This window comes from Dysidea avara, chromosome 10 (genome assembly GCF_963678975.1).
Source record: "Dysidea avara chromosome 10, odDysAvar1.4, whole genome shotgun sequence".
In the NCBI taxonomy this organism is placed as follows: Eukaryota; Metazoa; Porifera; class Demospongiae; order Dictyoceratida; family Dysideidae; genus Dysidea; species Dysidea avara.
Window position 1 is genome coordinate 13,091,051 of NC_089281.1, and position 14,521 is coordinate 13,105,571.

The 14,521-nt window shown below is 40.3% G+C and overlaps 5 protein-coding genes and 1 pseudogene across 5 annotated transcripts; 1 reads left to right on the forward strand and 5 right to left on the reverse strand.

Annotated features, from left to right (window-relative positions):
* Positions 1-11: 11 nt before the first annotated feature.
* Positions 12-2,355, reverse strand: LOC136237269 (E3 ubiquitin-protein ligase RNF14-like). The gene is made up of 9 exons (XM_066027609.1): positions 2,222-2,355; positions 2,121-2,170; positions 1,488-2,066; positions 1,318-1,430; positions 1,066-1,264; positions 786-878; positions 587-732; positions 386-533; positions 12-314 (listed from the first exon to the last, which is right to left on the reverse strand). Exons 1-9 carry the CDS (start codon positions 2,292-2,294, stop codon positions 114-116), a joined length of 1,602 nt encoding a protein of 533 aa, XP_065883681.1. The 5' UTR covers positions 2,295-2,355; the 3' UTR covers positions 12-113.
* Positions 2,356-2,413: 58 nt separating this feature from the next.
* LOC136237273 (fibrinogen C domain-containing protein 1-like) lies at positions 2,414-3,662 on the reverse strand. The gene is made up of 2 exons (XM_066027612.1): positions 3,530-3,662; positions 2,414-3,170 (listed from the first exon to the last, which is right to left on the reverse strand). Exons 1-2 carry the CDS (start codon positions 3,627-3,629, stop codon positions 2,494-2,496), a joined length of 777 nt encoding a protein of 258 aa, XP_065883684.1. The 5' UTR covers positions 3,630-3,662; the 3' UTR covers positions 2,414-2,493.
* On the reverse strand, positions 3,656-5,239 carry LOC136237270 (procathepsin L-like). Its single transcript, XM_066027610.1, has 8 exons — positions 5,088-5,239; positions 4,796-5,031; positions 4,600-4,746; positions 4,417-4,549; positions 4,271-4,359; positions 4,061-4,213; positions 3,890-4,008; positions 3,656-3,839 (listed from the first exon to the last, which is right to left on the reverse strand). Exons 2-8 carry the CDS (start codon positions 5,018-5,020, stop codon positions 3,743-3,745), a joined length of 963 nt encoding a protein of 320 aa, XP_065883682.1. The 5' UTR covers positions 5,021-5,031; positions 5,088-5,239; the 3' UTR covers positions 3,656-3,742.
* Positions 5,175-6,342, forward strand: LOC136237275 (uncharacterized). Its single transcript, XM_066027615.1, has 4 exons — positions 5,175-5,377; positions 5,855-5,945; positions 5,999-6,078; positions 6,130-6,342. The coding sequence occupies exons 1-4, from the start codon at positions 5,218-5,220 to the stop codon at positions 6,225-6,227; spliced, it is 429 nt and encodes a 142-aa protein (XP_065883687.1). The 5' UTR covers positions 5,175-5,217; the 3' UTR covers positions 6,228-6,342.
* Positions 6,162-7,701, reverse strand: LOC136237274 (uncharacterized). The gene is made up of 6 exons (XM_066027613.1): positions 7,540-7,701; positions 7,221-7,314; positions 6,933-7,174; positions 6,833-6,880; positions 6,677-6,715; positions 6,162-6,468 (listed from the first exon to the last, which is right to left on the reverse strand). The coding sequence occupies exons 1-6, from the start codon at positions 7,612-7,614 to the stop codon at positions 6,430-6,432; spliced, it is 537 nt and encodes a 178-aa protein (XP_065883685.1). The 5' UTR covers positions 7,615-7,701; the 3' UTR covers positions 6,162-6,429.
* Positions 7,702-7,724: 23 nt separating this feature from the next.
* On the reverse strand, positions 7,725-14,323 carry LOC136237272 (solute carrier family 25 member 16 pseudogene; annotated as a pseudogene).
* Between the last annotated feature and the right edge of the window lie 198 nt (positions 14,324-14,521).

Here is a 14,521-nt window from a genome sequence, read left to right on the forward strand (position 1 = left end):
ACTCAATAAACTTTGAAGGCAAATCACTTTAATAAAATAAAACCTTTAAATTTATACAAATAGGAAAATTAGATTTTAGTATTTTAGACTTTAATACAAAAAATATAATTCTCCTATAATTCCTGTTCTGTTCTATCTGGTGTTGTCAGTGACTTGAAGTAGGCAATATCTTCTTTGATCTTGCTCCGTGCTGGGCAGCCATAGTCACTGTTAAAATGCCAATTACCAAAACAAGGCTCTTTACACCTATAGCAAAACTTGAAACCACATTTTCTACACCTCATCATATTCAAGTCTGCTTTCTTCTCTTGTTTCTGTAAAAGTAACGGGTAGGGGGTGACAATTACACACCAACCGTGAGTCTATGGCATGCTAGATAACTCACAGTAGCACAACGTGGACAAGGAGGTTCCAGTAACTCTTCCAGGTCTGTCTCTGGTAAATCCACATCATCTGCTTCTTTGGGAGGAAGATAGTCTTCGTCAGTAAACAGCACACAGCCTAAAGATGAGTTAGTGTGAAAGTGTGAGTAGCTGTAAAATGGAGTGAAACTAAACTGGTGTACAGGTTGACAAGTCATCATTACCCGGCAATTACTTTTCCACACAACCAGCAGAAATATTTGTAACACTTGGAACAGCTCATCTTGTTGCAACCACCAAACTTTTGTATAATCCAACCACACGATGGGCAGCTCTTGACACTATCGTTGCTTCTTACCCAAGCTAGAGACTGATGGTATACAATAGGGTAAAACTAACAATCATGTCATTAGTAACAAATACCATTAATTCTTGTTGTCTTTCCAAACTCATAGGAGCTTTGGCTGCATCAGTGTCTTCATCAGGTTCCTCTGAATCATTCTTCTTACTGGCTAACTATAGGAAGATATAGTTATTGAGTCATCAACTAAACTAGTACATATGCAAGAAAAGCCCTGTTGGTTGCTTGACATAGTTAGAAACTTTTTTTATGCAGGCACTACAGCTGTTTAAATACATATCATACGTTACGTAGACATTGATTATAACTTTGTTCTACTACAAGACACACATGTAAACATACTGGTACAGTAGCAGGACAGACAGCAGTGTCACCATGCCACAACTGACGACATGTTTTACAAAATGGATATTGACAGGCTGCACATATTGCCAACTTCTCTTGTGGATTAGACACCACCCTAGAATTACACTTTGGCCGGGGACAGAACACCATTCCTGGAATTGCATCCCAACTATGCTCTTCCAACAACTTCTCGTACCTAATATAACACATGTTAATAGTACAGTCAGAGATCACATGATGCAAGCAGACTTGGTGATGTCATCTTCAGATAAGACATATCGGATCACATGATCTGGAAGGTTCGTGTCACACCCAACTTCAGGACAAGACATTTTCCCTACTCCTCCTGTTTGCATCCGTACCTTCAAACACATGGGCCACAAATCATCTATACTAGCTACCAATGTTGCTACAAATACCTTTACATGTGATGAAAGACACTCAGTGCAAAAGATGTGCCTGCAGTCCAATTTTACTTCAGGAAATGCACTGCCTGGTAGCTCACATAAACAAAGTGTACATTCATGTTTACCCTGCAGGAATTCTTTATGATTTTCAAACTCATTGTACTCTTCAACGTCTGTCATAATAGATGAACTGCGTACAAAGATCTGTAGAGGATGCTGCACTGCAGGAGTAACATCAGACTGGGATGACTGATTCATAGTTGAAGCAAATGTCTGTTGTGACTCAGCATACAACTCAACTAGGTTGTCTTGAAGGAAGCACAACCAGTCGTAAACAATAGTGCACCCTGGTACAAACATCTCATGAAATTTAGTTGCTACAGTGTCAAGATACAGTGGATCCAGCCACCTGGATGAGAGATTAAATTCAGGGGGGTCACTTGAGGGATAATTTGGCGGGTATCTAATATGGACAGAGACAGGAGGAAAATATTCTATCTCGCGGGCATAATTAGGTGGTGCAGTTGTAGTCGATTCTTTAGCAACATCAAGTATAACACGAGCAGACGGATACTCTATTTTTATAAGGATCTACAGATAAATGAAATTTCCGTATTTATACATCGTTACCTTTAGCCAGCTTACTTTATATTCAGTATCATCCTTAATGATCGTCATGTCATTATCGTATATTCCTAGTACACCCATCGCATTATAAATTTTCGATAATACAACAAGGCACTGACCATTAAGCACCTCAATTTCGACTTTCTGCTGTTGTAAATCACTACCATCGTCGCTATCCATCCGAGTAGCCATGTTGTTCTAGTTATAGCCCACTGTACTTAAAACCACGTTATGCGCAAGCGCATTGCACAACTCCTTGACTCTTTGCAAGGTGTTGCACAACAACATTGCAAGCGCCACAGAATTATAAATGACATTTAAGGCACGTGCTCAGATTACAAAACAGCAATACAAAAAATCAACTGTCTCAGTTCACCTGTGGCTATTTTTGCTAAGCCAATCTGATTTTCATCTCAGCTTGACGTAACACATTTCCATTCCACTTCAGAAATACGCCAGTATTGATCCTGGTACGATATCTGCTACGACCCTGAGTGTACCTCACATAAACTTGGTTAGGACTGTCACCATTCAGCTTGCCACGAAAGCAGTCCTTGTACCACCAACCAGCCTTATAGTATGAAGCACAATTATGGGAGGAATCATCGGTATCAACATCATACGTGCTGAACGTTGCATTACAGGAATAGGACAGTGCATCACCTGCGTCACCACTATAGTTGGCAACTGTTAGTCGGTACCCCTTGTCAGCACCTTCCACGATGAAGGTGTCGTATTGTGCATAATATTCACGACCATTATAGTCAGTCATTTTCACCAGCAATACTGCTTTATAATCTCCATTAGTGAGTCGGTGTATTTTGTCAAGACCCAGCCATCCGTCTCCATCTAATAAGCCAAACCCTTCTTCATAACTTGCCAATGATCTGTTGAAACTGAAGTGGTGCTTATAAGCATGTTGTATCCGAACCCATCCACCTCCATGGTCGTTCATGTCACAGTAGACCCGAAATGGCTCCTCCTTCTCATTTGGTTGTATCAAGATCACTCCACTCTGTCCTGGATGTGCCAAGTTCTCAAAATCATTGCAGTGTCTTGGATACACACCTACATCAACACACAATGGGATTAGCTACTACACATGACCCCAGACAAGTTAACAAAGGATGCGGTTTAGTTAAGTTACCAAAGTAAAGCATATAATTTGTCAGGATTGTGTCAGCAAAAAGGGAGAGGAGGGGCTACAGTGTAATTTTTTGTTTGTTTTGTACTATGCTTCTACTGGAAAGCATCTTAGCTAATACTTACAACTTGATCAGCTACCAGCTGCAAGCACAGGTATGCCAGGAAGTTTTGTACATAAAGACGCCCCATTACGGTTTGTACCAGTTGGACCATACGCTCGTCGCGCGAGCCTCATTCATACTCGCGGTCAGCACACTGACCTACATAGCTATAACATTTACCTTCAACAGGAATCGGAACGTCTACCTCGTTCAAGGCAGCATAAGAAAAATGATCGCCAAGAAACGCCGTGAAGAACACCACCACTACAACGCCTTTCATTTTCGATTTCAACTTCTACAAGGGACTTTTCACGTGCAAGAATGTGGGTAGGGCTCACACGCAAAAATACAATACATCCAAATTAGATAATAGTTAAATATTCCAATCAACGTTTAGACAGTTGGGAAGCTAGCAGCTGTGGAAATTCCACACTTGTTCTTTCCCCTGATCAAGTTGAAGTAGCCATCCATTCCCCAGCTTGTTCCCCAACTGAAACAGAAGGTGGTAACAGTTACAACAAGAAGACAAACAAGCAGTACCTGTTCTTAACGATGAAGATGTCTTTGCCTTCATCAGTGCCATAGCCAACAGCCAATACACCGTGATCCAGCCTAGTTTGAGAGCAGAAGAATGGCTCATAGACACCTCTGCTGTAGAACTGTAACATATGTTGTATTTGAAATTTCTTGTGAATATGAAATTTCTTATACCTGAAAGCTAGAATGTGAGGCATCCATAGCAACTGAGATAGGTCCAATGTGAGCAATGGCATCGGTCAAACCAGCCTCATCCTTTGACTTGATGTCCACACAGCCAGTGTCATTGGCTACTACATTTTGTGGTTTGAAGGCACATTTCTCATCCTATACAGCATACATGCCCAATTATAATGTAATAATGGATATCCCACCTTGACTTACATGTGCTCTGTAAGGGTAACTAGCTTCAGAATCAATTCCATTATCCTTGATGTATGCAAAACCATCATCCATAAGTCCTCCCTCACAACCTGCAGTGTAACAACAGTACATATCACACATAACACCTTAATAATAGTTGGACATACCATGATTTCCATATTTTTGGGAGCAATCCACAAGATTCTGTTCACTGAGTGAGACCAGCTGTCCAGTTTGCTTGAAGTGTTGTCCTTCCAGAGATCCTGTGGTGCTGAAAGCCCAGCAGCTTCCACATTGGCCCTAGAAAGAATTGCTTAAAGTACGACAGATGTGGGGTCTTAATTTTGTACTTGGTTCTTCACTGGTGTAACATATCCCTTAGTCCTCCAGTCAACAGCATCTGGGATGTTTCCTGCAGGGGTGTATTTGGCACCGCAGCTTCCTTGTGCCTGGACGCCCTTAAATCCATTGAAAAGACGACCAAACTCTGTAGCATCCTAGAACAATCAAGTGGAATAAAAAGTACACATGTGGGTCTGGTCTTACAAGATCTCCGAATTCATTCATTTTCAACGTGTATCCATGTGCATCAGCATTCTTGTTGTGCTCCTCGATGTAAGCCTTGTTTGCGACGTAAACGGTGTACCGGGCCAATTCCTCGTGTTCGCACTCGTAAGTCTTGCCATGCAGGTCCTTCCACTCCTGCCAGTCCGCACTGTACTCGACGGCCGAGGCCACGGCTAGGCACATTAAAGCAACAATTGCCTTCATCTTCGAATAATCTAAAAATATACAGTAAAAAACGTCGCTTTACCGAGTGAAAAAGGGACCTACTCACCAGTTACGTGAAACAGTCAACAGCTACAAAAAGGACAGCTCAGCTAAGTCACCTTATGAACCTCGTGACTATTCCGCGCCGTACAAACAATGCGGCTAAGTTTAAAGTACAAGCTGTCACGTGATTTACGATGGCGGCGGGAAATTTTGGAACTGAGGATATTGAACAAGCGAGGAAATGCAGAGAAGAAATACTGACCCTCATGTCGGACAGTGATGACATAGGAGCACAAAGAAGGGAAGCGTCTCATCTTAATTCCAAAGCCGAGAAAGCTCGCGATTTGGAAAGACGTTAGTTTGAATTTTACGTGGGCTCATATATGGTACATGCCGTGTTATCGGCCAACCACATATAGCTTACCTTCTACTTAACCCCCGCACAAGCTTGGAATATTACATACTTATGTAGATTTGTTGAGGAGACTTATATGCTAATATTTATAATTTGGTATTTGGTTAGGGGCGGGTACCAGCGGATGTGGGTGTGGTAATTGTCAAATCGACCTTAATTCCTGTGGTATTATACGTGTTTCTATTAAATTCACTAGACCATTACTTGTGCCCATGCAAACATCACTTTACCTTGCCGTGTGAGTGTTTGCTATAAAAATACTGGAATACATGGTTGGCAACAACTGCTGCTGTTTTCCTATTGGGTTTGTATGGCAATTTGGCACCGACAGGTCTCACAAGACAATATATGTCAAGAAACCTTAGTATGTTGTTAATCATTACAAGGCTTTATAGTGGGCTTTACATGAAATACAGAACTTCAGGAATTACAAACAGAATTGGAAAAGAAGAAGAGCCAACAACTGGAAGATAAAGAAAATACAGAAAGACGTGCACTGGCAGTAAAGTAAGACTCTAATATGCATGCCAAAAATACAATTTAAGTGACACATTTTTTAGTAAGAAGCTGCAGATTATGCAACATATTCTACCAGGGGTAGTCATTGATCCTAACGCACAGCAGGACCACATTAGAGGCTGTATCCTTTCTAAAACACACCATATTCACAGTCACCCTTAACAAAGACCAGATATAAAAACATCAACTGGAGACGTAAAGACGTTTGACTTTGACACAACACGAGTCACACCATATACAATGACAGATTACTTTTGGGAGTCAATATAACAATATACAGGACATCTGTAAATTAAAAATAAAATTGTCATAAAGGGAGCTATATATATTTCTAATGTACGTACATCTTTACATAAAATTTGATAAAATTGGACATGAAATAAAATGGTCAGGGAGTTAGCATGGAAGGATACAAAAAACACAAGAAGTGGACTTTGGGTTGCAATCTTTGTTAAGTATCTTGGACACATTGTTAAGTCTGGACCACTGGCTTAAATCTATCCATCATAGGCTACAAGAAGATACAAAAGAATATTAAATGTGTCATAAACACACTAAGTGTTATCTTGTGGTCACAAAACAATACTATTCTGAACAAAAACTGCAAACATTCAATGAATGAAATGGACTTAGCCATAATTTGAAACTAATTTGGTGATCTGAACATGTGATACAGTGTGGTTGTCAACCTATAATTGAACTAAAAGTTGTGTTTTTACCTTAGGCAATTCCAGTTGTACACCCCGTGAGTAAGGTGCCTAGAGAACAAAAGAGCAGATAAGAACAAAGCCAATGCTGAAGGCACAAATCAACACTTCTGGGAACATAATTTACAAATCATTTGATAACAACGGGAGCATAACAGTTCAACTCACAAAAGAATGATGAGTGACCGGCTTAATTCTGTGAATTGGTCGTTTTACCTAGTGGATGAGGGAGAATAGCACACAGTGTAATGTAAACTTGTGGGCTCACCATGGGAATTCGTCGTGAGCTTTGCATTTTATAAAAATCAATACATGGTCTATTGATAGAAGCTGCTTTACTGGCTGGAAGAATTTTTACCCTCTTTCTTGCATAAAGGGGTGGTAGTGAGTGGCATTGTCCAGGTTGGCAGTACACCTTAGGCTTTTTATGGAGGTCTCGTAACTCTTCATCACTTGATGAACTACAACTAGTGTTCTTCAGGTGTCTTCTCTTTTCAGCATGCTTCACACCTGTTACAAATGCATGACTAAGATTGAATCATTAAAACTGTCTTGCCTTGTTTTGTTGGGCTTTTCTCCTGTTCTTCCTCGCTGTCCGAAGACGACGACGTCCCTTCAACTGTATCCACAGTTTCACTCGCTGGAGCAGGCTGAAATACAAGAACACATCAACGTTTGCTGTCCCAAAACAATAGGACACCCTGCGGGTCATACTAGACATTGATCTAAACTAAAATTATTCTAGCAACTTCATTAACACACTTAAAGAGAGCAGATTCTAAGCGTTAAACAAGAACACAGGGTGGTTTCGCATGATAACACTCACACAACACAGCGCAAAAGCCTGGAGAACAGTCGCCAAAACGGTCGCTCACCTTAACTTGGTTAGGGTAGTCGTTTAGTTGGTGACGCTTCATTCGCTGAGTGAGTGCCTTCAGCATTTGAGCCATTTCTACTTCACCCGGTCAACTACCACCATACACACCTATCCCCGGGATTGCGCCAGCGCTAAGAAAAAATATTATACATAATTTTTTGATACGCGCATAATAAATACACATCTTTGTCAATATTTCTGACATACACACATAAAGCAACACAACAAGTATTACGACTTGCTAACGTTAAATACTTGCTTCAACTGTTCGTACACTGTGAATGCAACTGCACGTGCAGGAATGGCCCGGTAATAATTGATAGATAATCCACGGAAAAATCCTTTTTTACCATACTTTTTATTTATATGTTTCAATGTTGCTCGTAGATTATGCCGATGGTGATCTTGTGCCCTAGTTAGCTGCATGTTTCTTCTAGCAACATCTAAAGGATAACTACATGACTGAGCTACTGCTCCTGCAAGTCCACCACAAACAAAGTTAGCTGGCACTGTTAAAGTTCCTGATGAATTGCTAGTACAAAACTTCAAATTTCTGAGCATAAAGGACTTGACTACTTCGTATGAGTAGAAGGAAAGTCCAGCATAAGGTATCATTCCTAAAGTGGATGGAACAATCCCTCTATATAAAGATAACACTCCTCCTTCATTCCTCACAATAGTGACCAGGGTATGTGTTATCCCTTTGTAATGTTTGTGGTCCACTTGAAATGCTAATTTGGCTCTGACAAGGTCAAGGGGGTATGTGAACAAAACAGCAGTGATTCCTGCCAAGGAACCAGAAACTAATTTATTGAGGTGATTTTGACTGGAGAAATATGGCTTAGTCAATCTTATATACTGTTCATATGATAAGAATTGTATGCCGGCATATGGATACACTCTGACCATCATTGCACCGTTTCCTTTAAAAAGTCCAAGGAAGCCTTCGTGTCGTACAATAGCCCGCATTCCTTGCCAGACATTGTAGGACTTGTACAAATCATGGCGGCCTTGAAGTAAAATCTTGAACCGGTCCATTGGTGCTGTAGTGGTTTTGGCTGCACACCCAGCTATGCCACCAGCAATGAAGGACTTCAAATCATTGTGTTTGGGCATCTACAGAACACACATAGAACAAGGTTAATAAATGCACCAAAACTATGTGAGATACTGTGATAACAAACAATTTGGGACCAATTCCAGTTTTACAACAAATAAAGAGGATTTCCTCTTTCTTTCAATATGTATGGAAGCTGTCAGCACTTATGGCACAACATTTAATATCTTTAGTAAGAGGAAGACTTGTTGTCATAGGTCAACATATTAAAATTCTATCCAGCTGAATTAGTGGCACAGACTATTGGTCTTACATAGCTAGACTGCATTTTTTAGAATGAGCTAAGAATAAAATCCAATAGAACTTTGGCACTGACATTGACATAATGTCCAGACCTCAAATTTGTGTACAACACTCAACAAACTAAACAATTCACACTGTTTTATATCAAGACTGCTGTTTACTCCACTCCATAAAAACAGACTTTCGTATAATTTATTTTAGTGGCACTTAAAGTTTGTCCAACCTCCTCTGCTGGGCAAGGGATGCCTTTTCATGCAAATTTCCTACCTGCTGGTGTGTAAAACTGATATATAGGGACAATAGGTGTGTAGTCTCTTCATTTGAGTTGGCAATTTTCATTATGATTGTGTAATATCAGAGGAGGTATCTTGGTATCAAACAGTATGGTAGTACTGTTTAAGTAGGGATCGCTCCCAAAGTGACGTGTGCTGCCTAAAATGCCACCTTTAAAATCATCTTAGAGGCATCTTACGCAACAAAAATCACCTTTGCACAATAATATTAGTCCATCTAACATGAAATACAGCAATAAATGCAAGAAAACACTTACCGGTGACCTGATATAGATTTTTTTAAATCGCCAAAACTTGAAATTTCGTCTGCCTCACTCACTGCCTGACCACGGTCGCGAGCCTAGAAGCCAAAAAAAGCAGCACACAGTCACCATTTTATGCCACAATAACAAACTTAACAGTGGGATGTGCCTTTTGGGGTTCCGACAAGTGTGTTCCCTCTGCACCTTGTCTTTCCTTTTATCTTCATTCAGGTTGGTTGTCTTCTTCTTCAAGCATCAAAGCCATATCAATGCATTAATTTTTCGTATCAACACTTTCTTTCAGCAGCATATTTAGAATTATTTCAGAGCTGGATTTCAGAAGCGCTTCAGTCCTGGTGCTACTATAAGAGGTATACTAGCTAGATATCTGCACTTTTGCAATTGGGATCCCGTTCACGACCACACCCATCAAATAAAGATGTAGGTGGACTAATAGCAATAGAGTACAGAGACTACACCTCTTAGCAATCTAGCCATTTACTTAACAGTAAACAAGTAGTTCACTAGTGGATATTTAGATATATATATTTTTAAATAAAGCAGGGATCTAAGCGATAAAAACAGTTAGAGACCTCTGGAGAAGTTCTCTAAAGTGATTAGAGACCTCCTATATAGCACATCATTCATCTCTTATTTCACTACTTTTATTACTTGGATCCCACCACATGTGACTGTTCTATTAGGATGACTGTTGTATTAGAGTATCTGTGTATCAAGGGGCGTGGTCACTATTTATATTTTCACTATGCTGGCCATTACAAACACAGCTAGACCAATAAGGGGCATGGTCATTGTGCCGAGCATATAGATTGTTAAGAGGGATGGTCTCCACGTTCAATCATTATTAATCAACCAAGATCATTAATGGGCATGGTCTTGAACCTTTCATGAAGTTACAGGTATCTATTGGGTGTCCAACACCTCTTAGTAGCGTATAATTTTGTGGCATCTAACTATGCTGCTTAATACAAGTGTTGATAGGAAAAGTAATGCTTCAATTGCACAAAGAAGATGACGACTAGCCTGATTGAAGATAAAGGGAAGACAAGGTGCACATGGCACACACCCATCGGAACCACAAAAGCCACATGCCACAGGTGAGTCTGTTATTGTGGTGGAAAATGGTAGCCGTGTGCTGCTTCATTTGGCCTTCAGCCTTGTGACTGTGGTTGGGCAGGCTGGCAGGTGAGTTTTGATGATTCTTTTAAATTTGTATATCCAGCTGCCTCGTTTTTAATGCTGTATTTGATGCTAGATGGACTAATATTATTCTGTAAAGGTGCCAAGTCTCTAGGATGATGTATAAAGACTGCATTATAGACAGTGCTCATCATTTCCTGCTTAATCAGTACTAGCGTATTACTTCATGTGAGCTTAAAGGAAACCACTGTTTTGAAAGAGCTCTTAAATATACACATAAAACATCGTTTTTTTTTATATTTTGTCAAAAAATCCAAGTACTTTAACAAAATAAAATACACAACCTTTAAATGTACATGAAGTGCTATCTAAATATCTCCTGAGCCAATGTCGCTAGTTTTGTGCTGAACTCATCCAGTAAACCAGAGGAAGCAGGACATGCTTTAATTGCGCATTACTATCATCTCAATAATCGCATTACAAAACCAGCCAATAATGCTACATATAACTGTAGACTTCGAGAGTATATACATTGTAAACGTCCCTGGATTTCTTGGCGAAATAAGGAAAATCAGTGCCCAACAGGAGCTCTTTCAAAACAAAATACATTTTCTTGAAGCTTACATGAAGTGTTCGCTGGTTTTGTATTACAACTATAGAGAATTCTGAATAATAATTATGCAATTAAAGTAAGCAGTGTGTATGCATGTCCTACTTCCTCTGCTATTAAACAAGCAGTGTACAGTAAATGCCCTACCTTTAATGGTTTTTAAGTCGAACTAACCACTAAAAATGTTTAGTTATTGACTGCATGTAAAAGTACCCCCCCCCCCCCCCCCCACAATCATCAATTATGACATCACTTTTTGTAGTTGCTCATTGAGCAGCAGGGGTGTCGGAATGATACACATTGAGCCGCAATTCCTGTTGTATCACCAGTAAATGTATTGTGGCAGTACGAAACGGGACTACCTGGTGAAAGCAGACTAAAGTTATTCAATGATACACATTTAAGTAAGCATATACAGTATACCTCACTTGTGTCTTTGTTTGAATTTATAATGTTTTCATAGCAAACCGTCATCTCTCCCAATACTCTGTCCCCATTTACCACTGCCATTTTTGTTTTTCAACGTAATTATGGATAAGGCTCAAGATGCTAGGGTCCAGTGTGTTGACATACAAAATTTAATCACGTAGAGTTAGCTATCACAACTAGCATCTTTCACGTCACTTTTCATGTAAATAAAACAAAACACACAAAAGGGGGGAATTAAACAATAGGCAGTAGCTAATAATTATTCGGGGATTGAGCAAACACACTTTTGCTGTTGTAATCCCCACATAGCCCATACTGGGTGCATGCAGGGCTTAACATCAGTATATGTACTAAATTAAGGGGCACATTTAATAAAATGTTTAAACATGGACGCAAGGCGATATTGACGGACAACCGCTGGATCATTGACTGCTCACCTTGACTTCATTAAGACAGTCATTTAGTTAATGACACTGGAATCACTGAGCGCTGTATCATAGATTATAGAGGGCAAAAGTCCCAGGATAGAAAACTATCATGTGACATTAAAATTTGTTGTGACAATCAGCCTTACATGATTCTCTAGTGCCACGAAATGGTTTATGGTAAAGTCCTCTGGTCATTATGACTAGCGACACAAACATATTCAACTTCAAAATGATCTATGCTCTTTGAAGTGCAAATTAGTGACATGGACTACTCCTCAATAACAATTAGGCGGCCCTGCTTCGAGTTATGACATCACCTTATGCTACTATACACCTCACAGTGATCAACTTTTCTCTACAAACATTTATAAGAGAGTTTACAAAAGATGTTAGTAGTCTCGCGTGGCCAGACCGCTTTTTTCCGTGTATTGGGAGGGGGAAAAAGGGACTGGTGCAACTCCAATAGCTGTTTACTTCTGAGCCGTCCCCAGACACTGGGGATGTTAATTGAATAACATTGGCCGCAAAGGAGGAGCCGATGACGTCAGTAAGTAAACTCGGGATCTGTTTATCCTTTAAATGAATCTTAATTTGCTCCGATGTCTCTTTTATAGCGTCTTGAAAGTTCATCCTCATCGTATAACAAGACTCACAACTGGAGCAGGAGTGTAGGAATACTTCATTGGTTTACTGACGTCATGGCACCTCCTTTGTGACTAATGTTATTCAATTAGCGTCCCCAGCATCTGGGGACGGTTCAGAAGTAAACAGCTATTGGAGTTGCACCAGACCCTTTTTTTCCCCACCCAATACACGGAAAAAAGCGGTGTGGCCACGCGAGACTAAGATGTTAGTGGAAGTATAGATAATGTATGCGTTCCTAATGGATTGGAAATACCCGTTAAATTATTTTCCTATCCTAGTTACGGTGCGCCAATAGATTGGGAAATTTGTTGAGTGAGTGTTTGGCTTTCTCTCGCTTGTTTGAAGGCCAGTTTGAAGGCGCGGACATTCCTTTTACATTGTTTATTGTGTTGCGTTGTGTACTGAACAAGAACACAGTGTGTCTATGTGTACTGGGAGAAATATTGTTTGCGACAGGTGACAATGGCAGGTACACACCAGCTAATGATTCAACAGCAGTGCTATCAGCCAACTTCTCGTCACTGCATTTACACAACCAAAGAAATGTGTGATACATTGAAACAAATTTTAAGCTACAGTACTGCTCAGCTTGAGCTAAACAATAGCACAAAGTAGTGCCTGTTTTCTGACGTTTTATCGAAGCAGTGGAAATATACAGCGAAGTAGTGAATATCTAGCTAGCCTACTACACTCTACCTGCTACAAGTGGTGTAAACAGCAGCAAAGAAACAATGCTACACTTTCTGTTTCTTCAGGAAATTTGCACAACCATTTTGAAACACCATATTTCACCTTTGAACCTGAATTTTCTTACGCTGTTGTTTACTACTCTCCAGCATCCCTACCCAGTCCAGCCTCCAATTAGTGTAGATGGTAACTAACCCAGCTCTAAACAACAAACACTAATTTGCTGGTTACAAGAACAGCGAAATCTTCCACCAGTCGAAACCATAAAGTTTACGCGCAGCGAAACGAGGATAGCGTAGGTGAGGAGTGCTGAATGCGCATGTAAAAATTAGTTTTCTATCCTGGGCCTTATAGCCCTCTATAATCTATGGCTGTATCACCACTATACACACCAGGAGATTGCGTCACAGTATATAGATTATCTCACGTGAGCATACAATTTAAAAGAGCTCAAACCTAAAAAGCAACAAATCTCTACATACAAGTGTGAAGGGCGAAGCCTTGTCTTTACTGCATATCACTAACTTCTGGTCGAGGGCTTCTGGTGTAATTCTCGAAGTCTCGTACACAGGCAGACAAAAATGAAATTAGCAGTCTGGCACGAGACTACTTCCGAGGTGAATGCTGACTAAACAATCAGTCATTTGTAGCGGGTTACCATGGTTATGTCCACCAAGTTTCACTCTTTGCATATGGTGATAGTACCATAGACAGAAAAGCGGACAGTCGGAGACAGACACGGACATTTAATACAGTTGTTTACAAACCTGACGTTGTTTTCGCTGTGAGATCCTGGTTCTGGCCTGCGAGACTAATCTGGGGCACACCAGCTGAATCTCTACGATTTATATAACTCGAGATATAACTCAACATTAGATTTCCAGAGCATGTGTTATGATGCTAGCCTATCCTCCGCACATGCGCTTAGAAATGGATAAGCGCTATGCTTCAGTACGCGAAGCCCTAGCTACCGGTAGCAAAAACTAGGTAGGGGAGTGTCACAAGTGTATTTTGAAAATGTCCGTGTCTGCGTCCGAGCAAACTTGAATCTTTATCTAGTTAGCTATTTTGGTGATGATATAGACACACGGTGTGTCTATAATCTATGGACCAACTAGCTCAGCT

Bases quoted from the DNA above. Each gene is read 5' to 3' on its own strand.
- LOC136237274 (XM_066027613.1), bottom strand. From the start codon at position 7,614: ATGGCTCAAATGCTGAAGGCACTCACTCAGCGAATGAAGCGTCACCAA. The intron at 7,315-7,539 runs GTGAGCGACCGT...CTTGTATTTCAG, and splicing joins ACTACCCTAACCAAGTTAAG to CCTGCTCCAGCGAGTGAAAC. The intron at 6,716-6,832 runs GTGAGTTGAACT...TTTGTTCTCTAG, and splicing joins CGGTCACTCATCATTCTTTT to GCACCTTACTCACGGGGTGT.
- LOC136237269 (XM_066027609.1), bottom strand. From the start codon at position 2,294: ATGGCTACTCGGATGGATAGCGACGATGGTAGTGATTTACAACAGCAG. The intron at 2,171-2,221 runs GTCAGTGCCTTG...TGGGTGTACTAG, and splicing joins CGAAATTGAGGTGCTTAATG to GAATATACGATAATGACATG. The intron at 879-1,065 runs GTATGTTTACAT...ATCTTCCTATAG, and splicing joins TCTGTCCTGCTACTGTACCA to TTAGCCAGTAAGAAGAATGA.
- LOC136237270 (XM_066027610.1), bottom strand. From the start codon at position 5,020: ATGAAGGCAATTGTTGCTTTAATGTGCCTAGCCGTGGCCTCGGCCGTC. The intron at 4,747-4,795 runs GTAAGACCAGAC...TGATTGTTCTAG, and splicing joins TGAATGAATTCGGAGATCTT to GATGCTACAGAGTTTGGTCG. The intron at 4,360-4,416 runs GTATGTCCAACT...GTTACACTGCAG, and splicing joins CCAAAAATATGGAAATCATG to GTTGTGAGGGAGGACTTATG.
- LOC136237275 (XM_066027615.1), top strand. From the start codon at position 5,218: ATGGCGGCGGGAAATTTTGGAACTGAGGATATTGAACAAGCGAGGAAA. The intron at 5,378-5,854 runs GTTAGTTTGAAT...CATGAAATACAG, and splicing joins AGCTCGCGATTTGGAAAGAC to AACTTCAGGAATTACAAACA. The intron at 6,079-6,129 runs GTATCCTTTCTA...AACAAAGACCAG, and splicing joins GCAGGACCACATTAGAGGCT to ATATAAAAACATCAACTGGA.
- LOC136237273 (XM_066027612.1), bottom strand. From the start codon at position 3,629: ATGAAAGGCGTTGTAGTGGTGGTGTTCTTCACGGCGTTTCTTGGCGAT. The intron at 3,171-3,529 runs GTAAATGTTATA...GTGTTGATGTAG, and splicing joins CGTTCCGATTCCTGTTGAAG to GTGTGTATCCAAGACACTGC.